The 22,355-nt window shown below is 42.9% G+C and overlaps 1 protein-coding gene across 1 annotated transcript; it reads left to right on the forward strand.

Annotated features, from left to right (window-relative positions):
- Window positions 1-208: 208 nt before the first annotated feature.
- Window positions 209-22,307, forward strand: WDR86 (WD repeat domain 86; the record flags this gene model as incomplete). The annotated part of the gene is made up of 6 exons (XM_084260880.1): window positions 209-371; window positions 3,307-3,448; window positions 5,137-5,569; window positions 15,004-15,139; window positions 19,951-20,054; window positions 22,026-22,307. The coding sequence occupies 6 exons, from the start codon at window positions 209-211 to the stop codon at window positions 22,242-22,244; spliced, it is 1,197 nt and encodes a 398-aa protein (XP_084117006.1). The 3' UTR covers window positions 22,245-22,307.
- Between the last annotated feature and the right edge of the window lie 48 nt (window positions 22,308-22,355).

The following is a 22,355-nucleotide window of genomic DNA, read 5'->3' on the forward strand; positions in this document are numbered from 1 at the left end:
GGGAGGTGAAATGATTTAATGTGCCCTCCTCTTCCTCCTTTGTGTCCCTGTGCAGCGGTCTGGACTGACCCTGATGACTTTTTCGGAGTTGAGGTAATGGCTGAAGCTGGTCAGTGGGAGACGTCTGGAGGCCCCGGAGCGCGGTCTGGGGGTTGCACAGCGCTGACGATCTGACCCCGCAGCCTCTGCCTCAGCTGGGACCGGCAGGATGGGGAACAGTGGCTCAGCGGTGAAGGTCTGCACAGATCATCAAGGAGGCATCAACTGGCTGAGCCTGAGCCCCGACGGGCAGCGCCTGCTCACGGGTAGCGAGGATGGCACTGCACGGCTCTGGAGCACTGCTGACAGCCAGTGCCATGGCCACTTCCAAGGTACAGGGGCTTATTTTCGCCTAGTTTTTGAGTCTAAAGCGTGGCACAGGCCACACAGCATGTTCTGGTCTCTTGCAGTCCCTGTGGCGTGCTGGGCAGCCAAAATTCTGCCAGGGTTTTTGTTTTGGGATTGGTTGGGGGTTATTTTGATGATTTTTTTTGAGTGTTGTTTGCAGGAATGTTAAGCAGAAGCTGTTTCAACCCAAAACAGGTTACCAACGCTTAGTGAATGCATGGATCCTTTTATTCCTTTTATCTCAGGGCATGGAACTTAGCAGTCTATTACCTTATGTCTCTTTCTGGAAGTCCTCTGTTTCATAACCTGATGAAATACTGACTTTTTGTTACTGTAGCTTTTTGTTTGTTTGTTTTAAGGTCTTTTTAATCATCTCATTTCCAAGACAATCTTTATTTAGAACCTTTTGACCCAGAAGTCTGGAAAGTAACCTTAGGCTATTTCCCCCCCCACATTTGGCACACAGAAATGTTAATTGCTGGGCTTTTTAATAAGAAATTGATTTTGCATTTTAAACAAAATTTATTAACCTAAGACTAGCATCTTAATAATTGAAAAGAAAAACTCTGTAGAAAGTACAGTCATAGAAGAGTCAGATGTGAACTAAAGATCTTTGTATTCTCACTCTTTTAACAGAGAACCACCCCCCCAGCTTTTAAATTCAGAAATCCCAGTTTCTTCCAAAGAAGAAATCACATTGCTGTGTGGGTTTTTTTTATTGCTGTTTGTTTGCCTGCTTTTTTTAAACTATGAAGTCTTTTGTCTTTTTACCCACATCCTGCCATGGTTCTAGCTCCTGGAAAATTCACTGCATTTGTTTTAGGCTCAGAAATCCCTTTACAGTACTAATTGACTTTTAACCAGAAAGAGAAATATATTGGATAATATTGAGAATCTGGCCTATATTTGGCTAGTCTTTGTGGTAAACTCTAAAGAAGGTTGTCTAGATGGTTTGTGAACTGTCAGTCACATCAGATTACTGTATATATTTTATATTTATGCATGAACACAATTCTTGTGTATATTTGTATGGAGCAAGCTGTAATTACTGATAAACCTGTATCTATAACACAGTCTCAAGCTTCCACCACAGCATAACCAACAGACTTCTGTGGTGGCTGTTTCTGACCAGACCAGCACCCAGACCTTGCCTGCCACAGGGGGTTTTGGCATCCTTTGTGTGGCTCAAGAATTACTGATGGTTAAAATCTGACTGACAGGCTCTGGTGCAGTAACCAAGATGCTTTTTGATCTCCTCAGAGGAGGATTACATGATGCTGTGAGAAAAATGCTGGTGCTTGAAACCTATCCCATTTAAGCTGCTTTGCAAAAAGTTTTCACAAAAATGTGAGGATGGGTATAGTGTTGCTTACAGCCCTGGTAATCTGTTTAATTTTTGACATCTGGTGAATTTGCTTAAGAGGAAACAATATGTGTGCTTGTAGTGTGAATTCTGGGTCACTTTTGAACTAGAGCAAGGCTTTTGAACTACAGGGCTTGTAATAAAATCTGGGGGTTTTGCTGTCAGTGAAATGAAGTGTTTTACTGGGCAGTCTGCTTTCCCTCAGGTTTTCTTTTTTTATCCTTTATTCTACAATATGATTCTGGTTTTCTGGTATCTTTGTCTGTCCATCTGTCTCTCTTCAGTCACATTTGTCCATATAATTTTTTTTTCTTTTACTCCTCAAAGAATACTGTTACTTAAATCACAGTAGGGCCCACCAGCCTGAGCCAAAGTCTAGGAATCTCTTGTGATAGATCCTTAAGAAGAAACCATTCTGATCTTGCAAGCCTACAGTGTAAATAAAACAGAAGAGTGCAAGACAGTGTTGTCACAACGATTATGTCAGTGACAACAGTTTCATCACAAGAGATCTTGGACAAAGCTGGGACTTGAATTCTAAGGTGATTTTTAAATGTGGTGCATTTAATGATACAATAGAAAAATGACACATCTTGCTAAGCAGCAACATTAAGCTTAAGGTGGTAATATTGATTGCTCTTCTCTAGCATTACCCTGTTTTTCAGGATGAAACCTTTGGAGTAGCTGTGTCTATTATAACTGTAGAATCCCAGCATACTCTGAATATTTTATAAATAATTGTGCTGTTATTCTTTCTGTGTCATTTCCCCTAAAGGTACACTGGTATTTTGAAAATTGTGAGTTTTATTAGTTTGCTGGTTGTAATGGGGAAAGCGTTGGCTGACTTTTTACCAGATATGTTTTTTGTTTGCGTTTCATTCCGCTTGGACAATGAAACTAAACTTGCTGGTAAGTCTCATGTTGCTCCCTTTTTTCATGGTTTCATGCTTTAATTTAGAGCTGTTTGTGTCCTGACAGTCAGTGGCCTGGATTGAAATACAAGCTTTTTTCCTGACTTCAGAAGAAGGAAGAAAAGACGTTTCTTTATTGAAAAAACAAGCCTTATTTTTACTGGTTTTAAACGTAATAGTCTGAGTTTTATTCTACTGATGCTAATTTAGCTCATTTTGTTTTTATAATACTGTTTGACCTACCTGATTGGTGGAACTGTACTGTTTTACTCTTTTACTTAACCCTTATATCACAGAATCACAGAACATTAGGAGTTGGAAGGGACCTCGAAAGATCATCTAGTCCAACTCCCCTGCCACAGCAGGATCACCTAGACTAAATCACACAGGAATGTGTCCAGGTGGGGTTTGAATGTCTCCAGAGAAGGAGACTCCACAACCTCTCTGGGCAGCCTGTTCCAGTGCTGAGTATCAGTGAAGCAGGGTTTGCTGCTGCTAATTAAAAAGGTTGTGTTTTATGCAGTGGTGCATTTAAAACTGGAGTTTCAGTCTGGTTTATTTTTCTTCCAGCTAAGGTGAAGGGCTTGACTAGTCTGTCCTCCTTGCATGCACAGTGATTGAATTTATTGCCTTTGTTATTCCTAGGACATGAAAGTTACATCACCTTTTGCCACTTAGAAAATGAAGCTGCCTTCACGTGTAGTGCAGATCACACCATTCGCAAGTGGGATGTGCTGACAGGTCAGTGCCTGGCCATTTACAGAGGACACACCTCAATTGTTAACAGGTTGGTTCTGTGCAGTACTTTTCTTGCATTCCTGTAGTCTAATGCTGCCATTTTATGCCAACATTGTCGTTTTATTGCAATTCTCCATTACTACTCTAATAAAACGGGTTGTGTAAACCTTTGAGTTCATGCTACATGTGTTCTGTGCTGCAATGATTAGTTTTCCTAGCAACAGTGCTGACACATCCATAGACAGCAGATAGGAGAGAAATGAAAGGCACACAGCAGGGGACTTGAATCCAGGACTGGGAATGAAATTCCAGAAGAAATTACTCAATTGATAACAGATGCTTCTGATAAATAGGTTTAAAAACATCACGTCAAGCCTTCGTGTCAGTAAGAAGGATAAAGTCAAGGCTTGTTCTGGAATTACTATTTCTGTTTGTATAAATTGAGTTTAATATTAACCTGATTGTGTGTGACTGGTCTGTCAGTTTAAAGCGACTCTTAATAGTTGGACTGTATTTAATTAATGACAAATAGAGCAGTCAAAGATTGCTATCTTTTTCTGCATTTCTTTTTGGGTGGGTGGTTGGGGTTTTTATTTGGTTTTGGCTTTTTTTTTTGTTTTTCCTTAGTAAACTCAAAACACATATGATGTGTAGCTACATTCTGTAAATAGCTAGCAAGGCTGGCTCTGGCTGCATTTTGGCACTGGCTTGATTTTTTGCTTGAATCAGCAAAAGGGAAATGTGTTCCCTATCCGTATGACTTTGTTGCCAGTTTGAAAGGTTCCAGAGGACCGAACTCAGCTGACAAAGATGACAGGTTATGATATTCCCTGTCTCTGGTTTGGAAATATGAACTGTAGAGATTTTTCTGTTGTAAGTTTGTGCAGCTACAACGTGTTATTTTGGAGGCCTGGTAAGTTAAATCTTCAGTTGTAATCTACTATTTGCTCTTCAGTTATGTACTAAGTTGGGTGCGCTTGCTCTACCTTTTTTTTTTGAGGTCCTGGGCTAAGTGAAATTAGGTGTATTTTTTTTCCCTGCACTCTCTCTGTTTGATGATGCAAAGATGATTGTCATTGCACGCTATCAGTAACAGTCCAGGTTCCTGGAATGGTGGGTTGTGGGGTTATTTTGATTCTAAGCTGTTTTCATATCTCAGTGTACAAATAATTATTCATTAAAAAAATAGATAATTCATTCTTGACAATTATTTATTAGTAATTCTTTAATTAACCACAACAGACTCTTAGCTAGTATATGTAATTTATGAAAAGTACTTAATAGTGCTGCTGGAAAAGATTTTAGGAAAGCACAAATGCCCAGTGTTACAGTGCTATAGTGTAAAAGTATCTGCATCAAGGTAGGTGAATAACGGTCTCAATTCAAAAAGTAGAAAGAGGTAAGTGTTTGTTTTTAAAAAACAAACCCAGAAGTTTGTAAATAATATGTCTTAAACAGTGATGCTGAATTGGGGTTATATATGTTGTGTTCATGCTACTGTTTCTAACTTCAGGGTGCTTGATTACAGAATCACAAGGTTGGAAAAGACCTTTAAGATCATCAAGTCCAACCTTTCCCATCCTATCCCTAAGCCCTTCATCTACCCTTTTCTTAAACACAGCCAGGGAAGGTGAATTCAACCACCTCCCTGGGCAAAATGATGTTGAAATTGTAACAAAAAATGGTTATGTAAAAAGAATGATGCTGCTCATACATGCAAACTTCTATTTTTTGCAGGATCCTGGTTGCCAAAGACTATCTGTTCAGTGGTTCCTATGACAGGACAGCCCGCTGTTGGAGTGTGGACAAGGAGAAACAAATCCAGGAATTCCGGGGCCATCGGAACTGTGTGTTGACTCTAGCTCACTATTCCTCCAGGGATGTTCTTGAAGAAGAGGAGGAGGAAGAACAGGAGGAGGAGAAAGTGAGCAGGGACCTCCTGGTGACAGGTAGCACAGACTGCACTGTTAAGGTCTGGTGGGTGTCCAGTGGGCGCTGTTACCAGACTCTGCTGGGACACACTGGGGCTGTCTTATGCCTTATACTTGACGCACCAAACAGGGAGCTGTTTTCTGGCAGCACGGATTATACCATCCGAACATGGAACATTGTCACTGGAGAGCAGCTGAAAGTGTTCAAAGAGCATCAGGGATCAGTGATTTGCCTAGAGGTAAGAAGAGAATCTTCTTCAAGAGTTGCTTGAAGGGGGTATCTGTAGCCTAATTCATGTGTGACTTGGTTGTCTTTTCATAAAGAAGCCCTTTTGAGACAGGTTATAAATGGTAAGCTTAAACATTAATGAAATAACAGAATTACAGCTCTCAAAAATCTTGAGACAAATCCTCTTTCCTTTAAACACTTTCTGAAATCCTCTTGGCTTCTAGAGGCTATCCTGGTTTAACTTCTAGCTTAGTATCTCTTTAAATCCTCCTAGGTCTTGAAGCTCATGAGTAGGTTTGCTGAGGCTGTTCATCATAGTAGGACTGAGTACACAGGACTTTGAAGAAAAGTAACAAGTAAACAGACACAGGGGCAGATAGCTTGAAAAGGGAAGGGAAGAAAAATCAGAGTAAACCAGATAACCTAAAAAAAAAAACCCCAACAACAAAGCAAACAAAAGTCAACCCAAATTTTTGGGCAAAAGATAATAGAAAAGCATAAAGCTCAAAGAAATCCCACTTAAAAAAACCCACACAGACATAATTTGAGAAAAGAAAGGAAGAATGAGATGGCCAAGACAAGAAAATGGGCAAGGAAAATGGAAAGAGAAGTGGAGCACAGGGGAGAAAATCAGGAAATTATAAAGGAGAGAGGGGAAAAAATTAATGTGACCTGAAAAACTATACCATTTTTCTGCTTGCAGTATTTTTCTGGTGAGTGCTGCCAGGTTTGTTCATGTTGCAGAGGAGAGACGAGGTTAGGCAGGTAAAGGAAAAGAACTATCACATAAGCACTTGTCCTGTACGCTCCATTATTCACCAGAAAATGCTAATGGTGTATTTGAAGAAGGTGTATGATGGTCTGTAACTTACTTTCAGGTCAGCAAACCTTATAACCTGTTTATATATCTATATGTCTGACTGAAATGAGTGACAATAGTGTTTTCACTATTCTTGTTTGCCATCCATAAGTGCTTTCCCTTTACAGAGGCTACAGTATGTAAAATAAATGTTGCCTTTGTTCCTAAGGAAGGCAGTCACAGCTGACACTAGCAGACTAAAAACCTGAAGCAATTCTACTTTCCTTCAGTTTTAGAAAGGAAGAAAAACAGCACACAAAGTCATGTTGCCCCAGAGTAATGTTTGTCTTGCTTGGGTAAATTCTCAGTGTTAAAGCTTGTTTTTATGATACTGTGGTAATGTATTTTGAGGATGCTCAAGTAAATCTGTTGCTTTTCTTAGTGTCACGCTATGTTTTGCTGTTTAATTGTAACCCTTCTCAAAGGCACAGATTGGCAACAGCAGAGCATGCTTTAATTTAATTGGATTCTTGCTAAAATTGTTACACAAAACTGGCTTGACTCTCTCCCAGAAGCCTGGGAAATTCAATTATGCTCTTTGAATGCTCAAGAATGAGCAATGCTTCTCTGCTTGTGAGCACAGAGTTAAAACAATGGTTTTAAACAAACAGAACTTCTTGTAGGGAAGAAGAGAAGCAAAACCAATACATCTATTTGGAAAACCTGAACAATTCAAAGTACACAAGACTACTGCTGCCAAGACTGTGTTGGCAACAGCCCTGGCCAAATCTTCTCCAGGCTGCGAGTAGCTGGTAACCCCTTGCTTCTCTCATCACCAGTTAATGTTTGAAGCTAGAAGAATCCAGCTGAGGTACAAACTGCCCCCACAGAGACCGTTTAGTTTCTAGGCCTCTAAAACTTATCCCAGCTTAAGCAGTCACTGTACTGCTGTTGAATAGCTTTGGGCTGTCGATCTTTCCCAATTCTTCCTTGCAGGGTCCAACACTAGTCCTTCTGTTCCACTTGGCTGCCTCTCAGCACAGCCCACATGGTATTTTCATTCTTTTAGAAAGGGGTCAATCACCAGAATCCATACAAAGATGTTACAACAGAAGGAAAACTTCCTGAATAGAGGTGTTTGGTTTTCTTTATTTTATTTTGTTACTTCTGTTTTCTTCTGAAAAGGTTCTTGGAGCCTTTTTTGCTTAGGGCTTCCTAGTGACTGTGTTGCAATCTGTGGCAGTGGGTTGGGATAGTGCTTTTGGAGCTGTGGGTCAGGAAGGATTGGGAGGTAGCTGTGAGTTGTTGCTCACAGCAGCCAGCAGACAGTTTTAATTGTTGACAATAGTTTGTTTTCTTCAGGGCAGAATTGAGCTGCTAATTACACCAGCTTTTCACTCCCCTGACCTGGAGGAGCTTAGTTGGTACCAGCAATTAAAAGTAGTTAGTTACCTGTTGTCTGGGTGGTATAATGCTTGTGTGGAGACACTAAAGGGAAAAAAAGTAAGTCTTTATTTTCATTTTATTTATTCAAATAAAGATCCCTGAGGGAAGGTGACCTTTCAAGAAGTTTGAGAAATGCTCAGTGTGATCTTTCATTCTGGACACAGATCAGGAAGAATTTGGATATTGAGACCATATTTTCCCAAACTTTAAAAAGTACTCTTATTAATGAGAATGCCCCAGGATGTTCTAAACTGATGCAGATTGTGTCTGGACTGCTCAGTTGTCTCCCATTACTTTCCAGTAACTACCTACAGTATCGCTGTATCAGTGAATGGAAATTCCTGGAGCTTCTTGAAGGAGCCTTTCTGGATAGATACCCATAAAGTACACCCATATTTTCCACCTTGCTTCCCACAGTGCTGCCTATGAAAAGCAGGGGGGTGATGCCACAGGCATGTTCAGATTTTCAATGTTCCTTAGTTGCTCTAAGATCCTTTAGGTGTTGTTGCCAGCTAGTGTAAGTTAGAGGACCCTGAAAGCAACTCTAATCTAGCATGGCAGAAGAGAAAGTGCTGGTGAGCTTTCAGCTTTCCCTTTTTCCTTGTCCTTGATGGTCCTGGACAGTGGCTTGAAGAGGGTGAGCTGCTCAGGTATTCCTCAGGGCTTGTCCTGCTGCCTGGGGCTCAGTCTGTTGAAGGTGATTTACCAGCTGAAGTGACTCCACGTGGTCTGCTGCCAAAGTAGTTCAGCTGTAGGTACCAGCTTATTCTAGTGCTGCTCTTCTCTGCCTTCTGCTGTCTAAATTAGATCGACAAAGGTTTTGCCAGAGAACTTTCTGTCTGCAGTGGGAGTCGTGTGCACGCTACCTTTGCCTACTTCACTCTCACAGTCAGGCAAGGTAACTAGAAGTAGAGCAGCCAGAACTCTTCCCTCTTTCTCCTGCTGTGCATTGATAGCTTGGCAGGCAAGGGACAGCAGCTGTTTTGAGTGTTCTCTCTTCATATAAGAGTCAATGGTGAGATTTTATAGGAAACGATGGGAGAAAGCAAGGGTGGGCTGAGTGTAGTCACAGAGCTAGTTCTTCCACTGAAAAATGTCAAGCCTGGCTAAAGACCAGCATTTGCAATTAAAGAATCGAACATGCTCTTTCATTAACGTGCCTGCTGGCAATGGGCTGAATAACCCTGACTTAAATATTTACTTGTGTATGTTTTTCTAAATGTCCCGAAGTAGCTTTGCAACCTGTTCACAAGGATTGCTTTGTCCTTTGCTGATTGTTCTGCCTCTGAGTATTTATCAAAATTGTGCTGCCAAAAGCTGGCAGAGAGAAACGATCCAGCTTGGAATTTAGCTTGGATCCTATAGCAAACATTCCTGCAAGAAAAACTCCCTTCTCACAGAAGGAGTTTTAAGTGAAAATGAGTAGGCAAGGATTTGCTTCTAGTTTTCCTGCAAAAGATCCTTTGTTTGGACCATTCCCTTTAGTTACCTTTTAAAGGTGACTAGACCTAACTCTTGTAATTATGGGGGTAATATTTTTTCTTGATACACTGATTAAATTAAATGCAGGCATTATTTAGGTGATTTGTGTTTCTATTTGTTGGAGAATTCATCAGATGGTGAAGATGTGAATTAGAGGAATATAAATACATACAACAAAAGAAAAGAAACATGTTTCTGGGACCGTTACTTTGCCCTGCAGTATAGAAGTTGAGAGAGGTTCTCTAACAGCCAGAGCAGAGAGCTCATTCTAGATGAATTCTCAGGAAAAAAAAAAAGCACTTTCTTGCCCTCAGGGAGTTCACTAGCTCATTAAAATGAATGTGGTTTGCATGGGATCCTGAAAGCCCAAGTCGGCTGTAGGCTTACATAGCTGTAACTTGAGATTGGTCCAAACTGGTGACTTTTAACCAGCTGGGAGATTGTAGGAATACTGACCCCCATGGGAGGGGTAAGTCGGCAGTGGGAAATGCTGATGTGAACTCACCAGGAGGTTCCTGGGAGCCGGTCTGACCTTCAGAAAGAGGATGTGTCCAAATCCGATTGGAGAGCCAATTGCCTCTCCTTGGATGTGGGATAGATCGGGTTGTATTGCAAAGGGCAATTGGGAGAGCAAAGTCCATTCCTGTGAGGTTGAAATACTTGCTAAACAGCTCTTTTGCAGATATTTTTGGCACTCATACAGGTGGAAATTGTCTTAAGCTGCTGCATATATTCAGTTCAGCCAGGCTTGCAGAGCAGTAGGGTTGTGATTGTCTTGAGAGACCAACCTGAGATGTGATCATTTGGGTTTGTTTTCTTTACTCAAACCTTAGTGTGTCTGGGGGTTACAGCCAAGGTCAGGGCATAAAACTGGCTTTTTTCCATAGTAAAACCTGTAACTATTTCAGCATTTACAACCTGCATTTTGCTACTGCTGTTACTTTGCTACTCACAAGCAAGCTTGACTGAAGTTTTTCATGGAATAGTACATCTACTGTACTTTGGCCTGAGGATTAAGACAAATCTGCTCCATTCATGTGTCTCAGTATTCTACCCGGTTCAAGGCAAAGTCACAGTAATGAGAAAATTTAGCAGTCTAGAATCACAGATACCAACACAGTGATTTTTCTTCTGTGTGGCTGAGGCCTTAGAACTGGGCATCTGACTGTCATCAGGTTTTTAATTCTTTTGGAGCTGCTTGGGCTTGATAAATCCACTCACCTCGTTAGTATCTCAGCTGCAAATGTGTTCTGTGTTGGCTGCCCTGCTACAGGTGTCCTTGCCATGCTGTTTCTTGTCAGAGCTTTGTTGGGCAGTTAGCCAAAGTGAACAAAGTGCCCAGGAGCCAGCCAAGGAAAATACAGCTCAGAAAATATCACTGCTTCTCCAGGCACTTTCAGATTAGAGTATGTAACTGTTTCTATTGACTGATTTTAAACCAAGAATTGACAGACTTGGATATATCTGGAAAAATCTATTAAGTGAAATTTTGTCTTTCCTTCTAAAGCATAAGAAAAATATATTCTCAAATAAGAATAGGGCTGAGACCTAGAGATTTGGGTATGGGTTTGAAGACTTCAGGCTAGGAAAGCCCGTTAGTTACAGACCTGGGGACCAAACCCACAAGTATGTGCTGAAAATGTCTGTGTCTGGATGCCCATACACAAAAATGGGTGCCAGCCTTGGCAGTGGGAAGGCTTAGCTCCCACTCAAGCTGCAGTGTGATTGCACACTTCGGTGAAGAAGTCAGTGTACTTTGTCCATCCAGCTCCTGAGAGGGGACTGATGTCCTGAGCATAACATGTCAACAGGGATGTTCAATGCATGGAACAGCAACTGCAGACACTTGCATTCAGGAGTATGACAAGGAAGGGAAGATACTGTTTTGTCCACTAGTCTGACAGAACTGGTGGATCTGGATTCAGTGGCCTCTGCAGGTGGAGGAGATCTGAACTTTTTGGAGAGTCCCATAAGGGCTGGATAGGAGAAGCCAAGCTGGTGTAAGGAGGTTAGGGAGAGTCCTGAGATATCCAGCAGAAGGTGATCTAAACTGGAAATCAGTACTTTGGGCACCTTTCTGGGAGTGGGCAGGGGAACCATATTAGAGTCCCTTGTTGTTGGGCTTTTTAGATAGTTTTCAGTACAGTCATAACTTAAGAAAAATGATGATGGGAGACAAGGACCTGTACTGTAGGCTGACCCTAGGCCCTCCAGTGCTCCCATAGCAAAGCTGTGCCCAGCATTTGCTTGGTGTGTCCAACATCAGTGGGTTAGAGCCAAGGCTGTTGTGGGACTACTTGGGGCATGGCCACACCCTTTGGATGCAAACTCTGAGAGAAGGCTCTGGAATAAAAGGACCAATCTGACATGGGTCAGCTTGGATTGGTGTCTCAGTCTTCCTCTGACAGAATCCCATCAGGTTTTCCAATACTCTCCTGACTGGTTTCAGGAATACTGTGCACAGTTGCTTGTCACAGCTGTCCTGAAGCGTGGAGTGCTTCCTTTGTGATGTAGAAAGGGGTGGTTGCAGCATGGATCAGCCTCCCAAATCAGGGCTGTGCTCTGGGGTTTGGGCAGTCAAAAATATTTCAAGTCCATTTTTGGATGGGCTTCAGGTGCATTTCATCGTGATTCCCCATCTATAAAGCAGGGAAGGTATTTTTTTATATTACACAGCATGGGGGGGGGGGGGGGGCTGCTTCTGAAGTGCTTTGGCTAAGGGGAACAATATGTGATGATTATTATTTTGATTAAATATAGCTATCTTAAGTGTTGTAGCTTAAGTTGGAGTTGTAAACCAGATCTATCTTTAGTTAAGTGAAGGAGTCATCTCACCTAAATTGATGTAGATGGCTACAGCTGAGAAGGTTGTCCTTGTCAGGGGGGAGAAACAGCGAGTTTAAGGCATGATCTGTTTCAGACATCTGCTCCTGGATGAGAAGCATTGTGCCCTAGGCTGCAGTGACTCTAAGGGAACTATCTTGGCTGCAGATATCTGCATCAATTTAGATGAGGTGATGCCTCCATCATATCACTAAAGGCAGATCTAATTTGCAACTTTGACCTGGGCTGATCGCTCTTGATGGCTTTCTCCACTAATAGCTATTTCATGCTCTGTGCTTTAAAAAATACCATGGAAATGAGAGGCTGTGTGGCAGCCAGAGCCTGTGCTGGGTTTTGCTGCTGGCTGTGCTGCAGGCGCAGTCCATGACACCGGTAGGTTGTTTAGCCTGTTAGTATTTCTGTTTCCATGCAAGACTGGGAACCCTTTGTTACCCTGCTCACCTGCTTAATGGGGTGAGGGGGAGGAGGGTGGATGAAAGTATGCCATGGGGCAGCCTGGGTAGCACAGAGGCTTTGAATTTAATGAAGGTGGTTGGCGTGCTGACCACCTCACCAGATCTCTGGCTGGGCATCGGAAGCTTTGATGGCTCTTATGATGCTGGTGCTATAAATTACCTGAGTGAGCCTACGTCATTTAACACATTTTTATATCCAGCAAATAAGCAAATCTTTACAAGTTGGTGCTTTCCTGTTCTGCTTCAGCATTTATACACCCACTTAAGTGGAGAAATGAAGCAGCATAACCTAATGTACCATCAATGCAGAGTGGCACTTACCTGCAGGAGCTTGTAACATAGTGCTTCCCCTTGTTCAGTAGGTGGGCTGCTGCTTCTAGCAAGACATCTAAAAAAGAAATCCAATGACTTGGCCAAGAACAATGCAGCAGGGTCTCAACTCAAAGCATCCTCTTCCATTTAGCAGGTGCAACGTGACAGTGCTCTTCATGCCTGTTCAGGCTGAGCCTAGAAATTGAAAGTCAGATTCCCTTCCTCAGGCTAACCACATAGCTCTCAGGTTTCTGTTAGTGCTGCTGGACGTTCCTTTTCTTCCCTCACTGAGCTACAGCATTAACACCATTGCTAAAACAGCTTAAAAGTAGTAGGATGAGGCATTTCAAAGTATTGCTGACTTTTAACAGTGTTTTACAAGCTCCTGATGTTATGAAAACTGTCTCATGGGCCAGGTTCTGCTGGTAGGAAGTGTGGCATGCATTGCTCCAGCTGGGCTGGTGGGACCTGGGTCCAGTGGTCAGCTTGGTCTGCCAGCCTCTTACAGGGGTTAGCACAGTCCTGTCACTGCAGTGCTTTGTATCTTAAAGGCCCTTTTGTTTCATGGGCATATGTAACACAGAGAAAATGAGGGGTTTTGCCCAAAGCTCACTTATGATGCCTTTTGGAAACAGGGTGATTCTTCTTTGGAATTGGACTGGAGATGGGAAAGTGTGATAAACAGTCCAGCCTTACAAAGAGTGAGGACCAAGGGTTTAAAATAATCTAAGGTGGCAGAAGAACCAGACCCTTAAGTAAAGACACATGCCAAGTTGATTTGTCATTTGTTCTGTAGTTGGTTTCCTAGAGATATCTGAGAATCATCAGGGGTTAGTGCTCTGCTGGCTGCTTGCACCTTCTGTTCTGTGTGTCAGGGGCAAATGAGGTGCCATCCAAATCCTTAAGCAAATTCTATTTCGGGATGGGGGGTTGGGAGAGAGTGGTGATCAGGGTTCTCTCTCCTGTCTCTCCATCCTTTTGATGTTAAGTCTGTGAAACCTGCCACAAACTACTCAAACCACTGGATCACTGTGAGAGTGTGGGATGACCTGCTGCCTTTGTTATGCTGCCTTCACGTGGCAGGTGGCAGGCCAGTTCTGTGCTTGCAGGGTGCAGTCAGGGCTGGCTGTTACAGCCTGTACTTTGTTTTCATTAGAGGGACATAGAATGGGCGATTTTTCTTGGCACTGTGGAGGCTTTCCCTGCTGAGCTGCCAGGTGTTGGATAGCTTGTTACTCCTCACCTCTAATTTTATAGTGGTGCCCAGGTTGGTTACTTTCTGTCTGTCTCAGTTTTCCAACTGCTGTCCTTCCCTCTGCTGTTCTCTGGTCACCTCTGTGCGGGATAAAATCCAACCTCCACTGAGTTCACCCAGCATGCAGATGACTAGTGTAATGAGGCACTGTTGTTCTTTGGGATTTATAAACTGAGTTGCTCTCAACACACAGCAGAAGACAACCTGACTGAAGATGTTTAGAAACCTGTGTGGGGACAGTTAATTAATCAATCATTTGATAACACAGTTTAAAAAGATGTGTGGATACACAGATACGCAACAGTTTCAAGGAAGAGTTAGTGTGACCTTGTGTGGATTCATCACCTTAAACCTTGGTTTATGTTGGTAGGATTTTATTTTCAATTTACTGTTTGGGTTTGTTTTTTTTTTTTTTGTTACTCAAATTTGCTCTGAAGTTTTTGTTGTAATTAAAACTTACAATCTGGTAAGAGTCCTTGTCAAATATGCTTTGCAGAAACTGCACTGCAGGGTTTTTTTTTGAGGCTGTGTTAATGTAACTAATTATGGAAGTAGTGTTAGCATTGTTAAGCTCACTGAAACCCTGCCTGCTTGCACCAGCAGATGGGCTGAGTTTTTCATCTTCTGAAATGTGGGAGCTGTTTTTAAGGCCCAGAAGTCAATGGGAGGTGCAGTCGTGAGGAACGCCAGGTTGGTTTTGCTCACCATCCCTCTATTTCAAGGTGCAGTTCTTGCTCTTTGTAACAGGCTGTTGAGTCGGAGACCGTGACTTTGTCTGAGTCACTGCAGCATGGCTAGCTCACCATCGTGCCTGAGAGACTGTTGCTGATGTGTTTTTCTCTTCCCTTCAGCTAGTGAATCGGCACTTGTATTCAGGAAGCGCGGACAGGACAGTGAAGTGCTGGTTAGTAGACACTGGGGAGCGAATCCAAACGTACAAGGCTCACAAACACAGCGTTAGCACTTTGAAATACCACGCTGGGATCTGTAAGTTGCCTTTCCTATGTTCAGCAACCCCCTGTCTCCTTTTCGATGTTTGTCTTTGATCAAAGGATGTTCATGGAGAATACTGTAATTTTGAAGGCTTGTGAAATTGTCACTTCCTCAACTCCAGCATGTTTATGTTCAGTATCAAACTCCACTGCACTGCTTCGTGTGGGAATCTCAGAGCTTCCCTCCATTTTACACTCCCTTTTCTGGCAAATGAAGGGGTAGTTGCTTTATTTCTGTTACCAAGGGAAATGGCCTAAATCCTGAGCTTGCTGTGGGTTGTTGGCATAGCTGTTGTTTAACCTCTCTAGTCTGATGTCTGTCACTCTGCTCCTGCTGCATACTCGGGGACAGCAAGTGCCACTGCTGGCTATGCAGCCCTCTGCCTGCCTTTGCTACCTTATAGGTAACAGGCTGTTCTCAACCAGAATCACATCTCCTGTGCTCACTGCTTCTTTCTAACAGGCTTCCTCTTTAGACTGACCATCTCCTAGACTCATTGTGCACAAGTTCTATCTCTTTGTCTCTCCTCTATTGTGTATCTGTTCCTCAAAACACATTTCCACAGTAGCTGAGTATCCCTTGCCTTACTAATGCCTCAGTTCCCCCACTTTCAGAACTCCTGTTAGAGCGCTATCTTTATGGAAATTACCATTGTTGACATAACAGTATATTCTGGCCATGAAATCTCCTTCTTTAAGCCCCTTTCTTAGCTAACTTCCCTTCTGCATGTCATCTATGTGTTACTGGGGTTGAATGGCAAGACTGCACTCTTGTTTTTGTCAGCCTGAACCTCCTTCTGTGTGATCCTGGTCTTATTCTGTCACTGATGTTAGACCAGACATGCCTTCATTTGCTTCCCAAACAAGTGCTTCTCCCCTTCAGGGTAACTGGGCTGGCAGTGCCTGTCTGGAGCTAATCTAGAAATTTGAAACGCTTTTTTGATTTAAATTTCTGTACTTCAACTATGAAATCGATGTGCAACACCAAACAAATAGTTCCTGTTTGGGCCTTGACATCTCTTTTGGCAGATCTTCAGTGTGGTGGTGATAAGTGGCTGATGAATGCAAGGTGGTACACATGAGATGAGAGCCGTACCCGCAGGGGCAGGTTACGGTTGAAGGGCAGTTATCTAGTGCTGTGCTTGACGTTGGTGACTGACCACATTTATAACCCAGGAGCTGAATTGATTTCTTAATTACATTTGGACACTTAACGTGTAACTGAGCCCATCAGCAGATTTTTATTTTAATCAGGAAACCTTTTTGATCTTCCTTTCAGCATTAGGCCCATGGTATTGCTTAATTAAAACAGTTAATTGTAATTTATAGCTCATTTTGGCTCTCCTCACCTATGCTTCAGAGCTCCCCCACTCTGCTTTACCTGTGGGTTATTGTTTCTTGCTGATCTCAGCTTCTGCAGTTGGCTACAAGGCTGAAATGGAAGGGGAGAGGGTCTGAGTTTACACTGCACCCTGAAGTTATTATTGCTCAAAGATAACAAGCAGGTAGAGTAGGGGAAACAAACCAGTAATTCTAATCCAGAATGGCAAACCAAATGCCGATTATTTTTGGTGTGTGTTTTGGTATTTCCCCCCTTTAAATTATAAGGAGACAAGCCAAAACATTGAATTCATCAAGACTACTTGAAGGTGAGATCACTGTGCTAGGCTGAAGTTGGCCTGATCCAGCAAGGAATCTTCATGTCTGGGTGGGAGATGATTCTCCTTCATTAATGAGACCTCAGAGCTGCATTTTTTCAGTGTTCACCCCATTTTTCATGCAACCAGTATAGACTCGATCAGTCTCTCTAAAACCATCATAAAGCAAGTTTAGGCTCAAACAAAAGCTTCATTATCTGATGCCACCCCCATCAACTCTGCAGCTTTCTCTTCCCCCTCATCCTACCACCCTGTCCCTGCCATACATGGACGTTATTTTTCCATAACACTTTTTTCCTTTCCTTAATACGCAGGCAATATTGCTGCATTTAGTCAGACCTGTGAAGAACATCCTGGTAGTGTGATGCAAATGTTCACAGAGTTATTTAAGATCACATTTTAAATCAAAATCAAAAATACTAACAGTGCCAAACAGGGAGAATTGAATTGTTCCACTTGAAGGGTAGAAAAATGTAATGGAAAAATATTAGGGACTTGTTTGGGTTTGATTTAAACACATTTTAGTTCTTAAAAGAGAAAATTTCCCCTTAAAAATGAACTTGTCTACTGTGATTGCTTGCATGATAGTAATGCATTGCAATTGTAACTGAAACAAAACTATTAGATAAATGATCAGTGGCATTTTCACTGGGTGCCAAATGTTGCAGCTAGTGTAGCTTCAAACTCTAGCTGTTCACCTGGAACTGGTCAGTCCTGTGTCCCTGTTCTCTGACTTTCAAAAACATGGAGAAACTCCTTCAATATAAGTGATATTTGTTATGGTTTTTGTCATGCTCACACCAGTGCAAGAACATGGAAATCTCAGCTGAGAAGTGCTGATGTTTGTTAGAAGATCCACATTCTGTTGCTTGCTATGTGGTCAGTACCCAAAAGCTTGTTGCCTCAAAGAGTTTAAAGTCTGAATAAGAATTTATAGTAGAAGAATGAGAGGAAGAATATATGTGTGTTTCCAGAACGGCTTTGTAGTGTGCAGGGAGTCCAGACAGCTCAGAGAACTAAGCTTTCAATCATCCAAGTGTGTTCCTAGCGGCTTTCCTCAGCCTGCTTGTGTAATTAATAGCATGGGGAATATTAAAACTGGTTCTCAATCTAATTTTCTATAATGATATTATGTTGGTTATTTCTCTCCTGCAGGATGGGTGGGCACAGTCATTTAAAATTTCATGTGATTTATATCTTCCAAGAACTCCAAGGGAACATTTAAAACCTGTTCTCCCTCCCAAGGGGCTGTGAAGTTTAAGGAAAAAATTAAAAATGAATTGTTGATTTTAGCTGTTTGCTTGTGTCACAGGTGGTGTATATATAAGCATATATTTAAATGCTAAATCCAGGCTAGATCAACAGCTCTCCTTTGAAACTCAGAGGTGCAAAGAGGCTTCCTAAATCTAGAGTGACAGTTCAAAAGACGGAAAGGATGATTGTCAAAAGCAAAATCCAGAGAGCGATAGCTAAAGTAAACTGACAGCTGCATAGTGAAAACAGCTCTTAATTGGCTCCTACTCTCTGCATGTGGGTAATAGTATTAAGTGATTTTCATTCACTGGGAAAAACCCCCTCTTACCTCGCTCCCTGCTGTTACTCGCAGAATGGGGCGCGGTGCTTTTTCAGGATTGTGTTGGCAATTGAATTTATAGCAGCCCATATAAAATGACATTGATTTGCTGCATCCAGATGTTTCTTGAAGGTGTACCCAGGAAGCACCCAGCTTCCTGCTGTTTAATTTGAAGTTGAAAAGCTGATGGCAGTAGGTAGCCCGTTCTTTCATCCCTTCTTCTAGTCCTGTACCACTGCTGTGGTAATTTCTTCATCTCTCTTTTGGAATCTGGTGCCTGCCTTCTCCCAGAAGATGGGTATCTGTTGTCTTCAGGCACTTCAGCTTTGTAAAGAAATCTTTCCAAGGCTTTTGCAAAGACCTGAAGTACTGGAGAGCAGTGAATATACTGCTTTTCACAGGTCTGAAATGTTTATCTCTAGGTGAACTTGAGGAGTTGGGACTAAGTGAGGGAAAGAGAGAGTGTTGAAGACAGTGTGTAACCCTTAAAGCACACAACTGTGCTCTTTTTTTGGGCATATTGCTAAGTTTAAAATCTAAATACACTCAACACTGCCTTACAGTTTCTGGATGCAGAAATTTTGGGGATCTGATGTGAAGATCCTGAAACATTGAGAAACCGTTCTTCAATATGCTGGGATAACCTAAGGAACATTGCTGAACAGCCAAAATCCCTGGTCATGCTTAATTTACTTAAAATAAAACCAACCCCAACATCCCCTGCCCCAATCCCACTCTTGTAGCACACGTACAATATAACACAAGTTAGAGTCAAACCCCTCAAATAGTTCAGCACTGTACTGGAACAGAGATCATGGTCTTGGATCACTTGAAGGCTCCACTGCTTTCAGAGATCCTAAGCTACAGGATTTCACTGAAGAAATCTGCCCAGCTGAAAGAATTTGTAAAGCTCCTCTGTAAAGCTGCCTCTGTGTGCCACTCACCCCTGAGGACAGAAAATGTGGCTGTGGTATATCAACAGACAGCCCTATGGGTCTTTATTTAAAAATAGGAAGTGCTGGAAAACCATGGTGTGGCCAAAATTCCTATCACTGGTATGAGAGGGGAATGGTGCTGCTGGGGTTTGCAAGTCCCTGCACCCACACCTCTGCTGCTGGATGCTGCAGCAGAAGCGATGAAGATGCTGCAGGACGGAATGGAAACCTGGAAGTAACTCTGGTAAAACAGCTGGAAGGCTTAGTGGAAATCCTTAAAACTGGGCATGAGATAACTGGCATGCTTAGAATTATTGAGGCATGTTTAGGCAGGGAAATACGTGTGGGAGATTAGGGAAGAAGTAGGGAAGTGTGTATGGAGTGATGAGTGGGTCTGAGTAGGAACTTCAGGCTTAAGGCAGTTCAGTGATTTGAAAAATAGGAATGAAAACCAAGCGTGCTGGGATGAGCGAAGCGGAAATGATCTGAGTTTGCTGGAACTGAGGAGAGGGTCAAGCCTCAAAAGGACATGCTGTGCTCCTCTGTGAACTAGTTTTAGGTGTGTTTTTGAACCTGTATGAACTGACCTTACGTGGCTGCTCATGTCTGGCCGTGTGCTGTGTTGTGTGTTGCGTTGCAGTGTTCACAGGAAGCGGGGATGCCTGTGCCAGAGCTTTCAATTCCAAGAGCGGTGTCCTGCAGAAGATCTTTCGAGGACACAAGTTCATCATCAACTGCATCCAGGTTAGGAAGGTGTTTCTTTGCTGGGATTTCTCACTTCTGCTTGCTCCCTTGTTTGTTTTGTGGGAGTTGCTGTGGCTGGCTGTTCTGTGTGTCTTGGATCACGTGTTGGTCTAGGATAAGACGAACGGTGGCGGACTAGAATATTCCTTATGTAACTTTAGACAAACTCAATAAAAAGTGAAACCACAGGACAAGTCCCCTGAGACAGCCTGTGTCTGGGATTGGAGGTTTTTCAGGTCAAGCAGCTCTAAGAAATGAGCTGGAGGGAACTGATCCTGTGTGGGGACAGGGAATGAGCTCTGGCCTCATGAGAACCCTTCCATTACAAGACACTGATGATGAGTGCTTGCAGTGCTCTGGGTGGAAAGGAACCTTCTGACTTATCCAAGTGGAATAACATATAACATTATCCTGTAACCCCCCTGGCATGGTGTCCTTCAACGGTCTGGCAACTGCTTGCCATCCTTTCTGATCTCAGTGAAGACCTTAGAGGTGATTTCCATGGGCTTCCCTGTATGTATATGTTTTATATAAATACTGCTGTCAGGATCTGTTTTTCTGAAAGTATGGAGATGAGGAAGGAGCTCTGTAGGGATGCCTGATGAATGGAAGAGGCTCTGCCACTGCCTTAAAAACTTCCTGTAAGTTAATTTAAGATGTGCCTGAGAAGTTGCTTGCTTCTTGTCTTGGTGATACTGGTGTTTAAAGTTAAAATGGGAGGAATTAGTAATGTTTTTGGTGGCAATGCAAAGGCCAGTATCGTGTGCAAAGAATCCTGGGGGGAAAGTTTGAATCCTTGGGTGCTTTGTGTGTTGAAGAACCCACATCTCCCTGCATCGGGGTGTCAGTAAAAGCTGATTGCAGGGTGAGGATTTTAAGGATGTGAGACACTTTTAAGTATTTCTGGCTGGCTGACAGAAGAAAAAAGAAAGGAGATAAAATTCCTTTTGAGGTGGAGCTTGAGCATACAGAGCTGTAAACACAGTTGCCTTTTGTATGTTTTCCAGGATTAGCCAGTGGCTAGTTGGTTATAAACTGCAAACACTTGGGTATTGAGCAGTTTGCTGTGTAGCAGGCGGTCACCCATGTGTATTTGGGTGATAACTGACATAATATCTCCTGACCAGCCCTAAGTATTGACCAGACCACAGCTTGGCTCTGTGTTTCTTGTGGCAATTTAATTTCCAAGTGTCTAAGGCAGAAAATCCTGGGAGAAGAGGATGGAAGAAGTGACGACCTTAATGTGATCTTAAGTGTATTGGTGAGGGGGCTGTGGTTGGATGGCACTTTGTGCCAGGCTGCCGGTGGGACGCGCGCTTTCGCAGCCACCTCTGGAGACTGCGAGCGCCCATGGTGGACAGACTGGCATAGGAAGGGGAAGATGATCAAGACTGACAGCTCATTTTGTAGGGTGGGCTGAGGGCAAATGGAAACATTGCCAACAGCACTGAGTGTTTCAGTAAGGAAGGGAAACTATTGGGGGGGGAATCAAAGGTAAATTACTTCAGGTTTGTAAGAATAGCAAACCTGGAAGGAGTTACTGTACCTGTAACTTACTGTGAAGGGAGAAGGAAAGCATTCCTCAACCCCCACACTGCCCATGGGTGCTGTTCTGGTGTCTCCCTAAACTTCACCTTCTAAAACAGAGGTCCGGTACCAGCACAGAAATTCCCAGCTATACCTACTCTGACATGAAGTCTCATTCCCTGTTGCTTTTCTAGTGGGTTTGGGTTACAAGTAACTCTTGGTGTTTATGTTTTATGGCTTTGTGAAGTGCCTGGGAACTGAGTCCTGACTTGGTAATGTCTCGTTCCACTTCAGCAGCTTTGGTGATGATTTATACCAACTCTTGGAACGAGCTATCAGGCCTTAGGTGTGAGGATGGAGCTGTGCTGCTCTGGTTTGTGACAGTTTGATTGTGCCGATTCCGAGCTGTCTGGTTTGGTATTAAACATGACCCTCTTGTTCCAGATCCACAATGAGTTGCTCTACACGGCCTCACATGACGGCACGCTAAGGATTTGGGACATCCGGGGCATATGCAAGAGGAACAAGCGGCGTTTGAAGAAGGAGAGGTCTGCCCAGGGCAGGGGCTCTCAGAAGGGAAGTCTGTCTCGTCTCTTCAACAACAAAGTCGGCTGTATGGTACAGCAAGAAAATGGGGAACATGAGGCCGTAGAACTGATGTGAGTGGCCAGAGCAGACTTTCTGTTGGTGACCAAAGCTGAACCTTTTGTTTTCTGCACCACTGTGTCCGTGTAAGCCAGAACTTGGAAAGAGCTGGGAAATGGCATTGCCTGA

The sequence above is a fragment of the Gallinula chloropus genome, assembly GCF_964237585.1.
Source record: "Gallinula chloropus genome assembly, chromosome: 2".
Lineage (NCBI taxonomy): Eukaryota > Metazoa > Chordata > Aves > Gruiformes > Rallidae > Gallinula > Gallinula chloropus.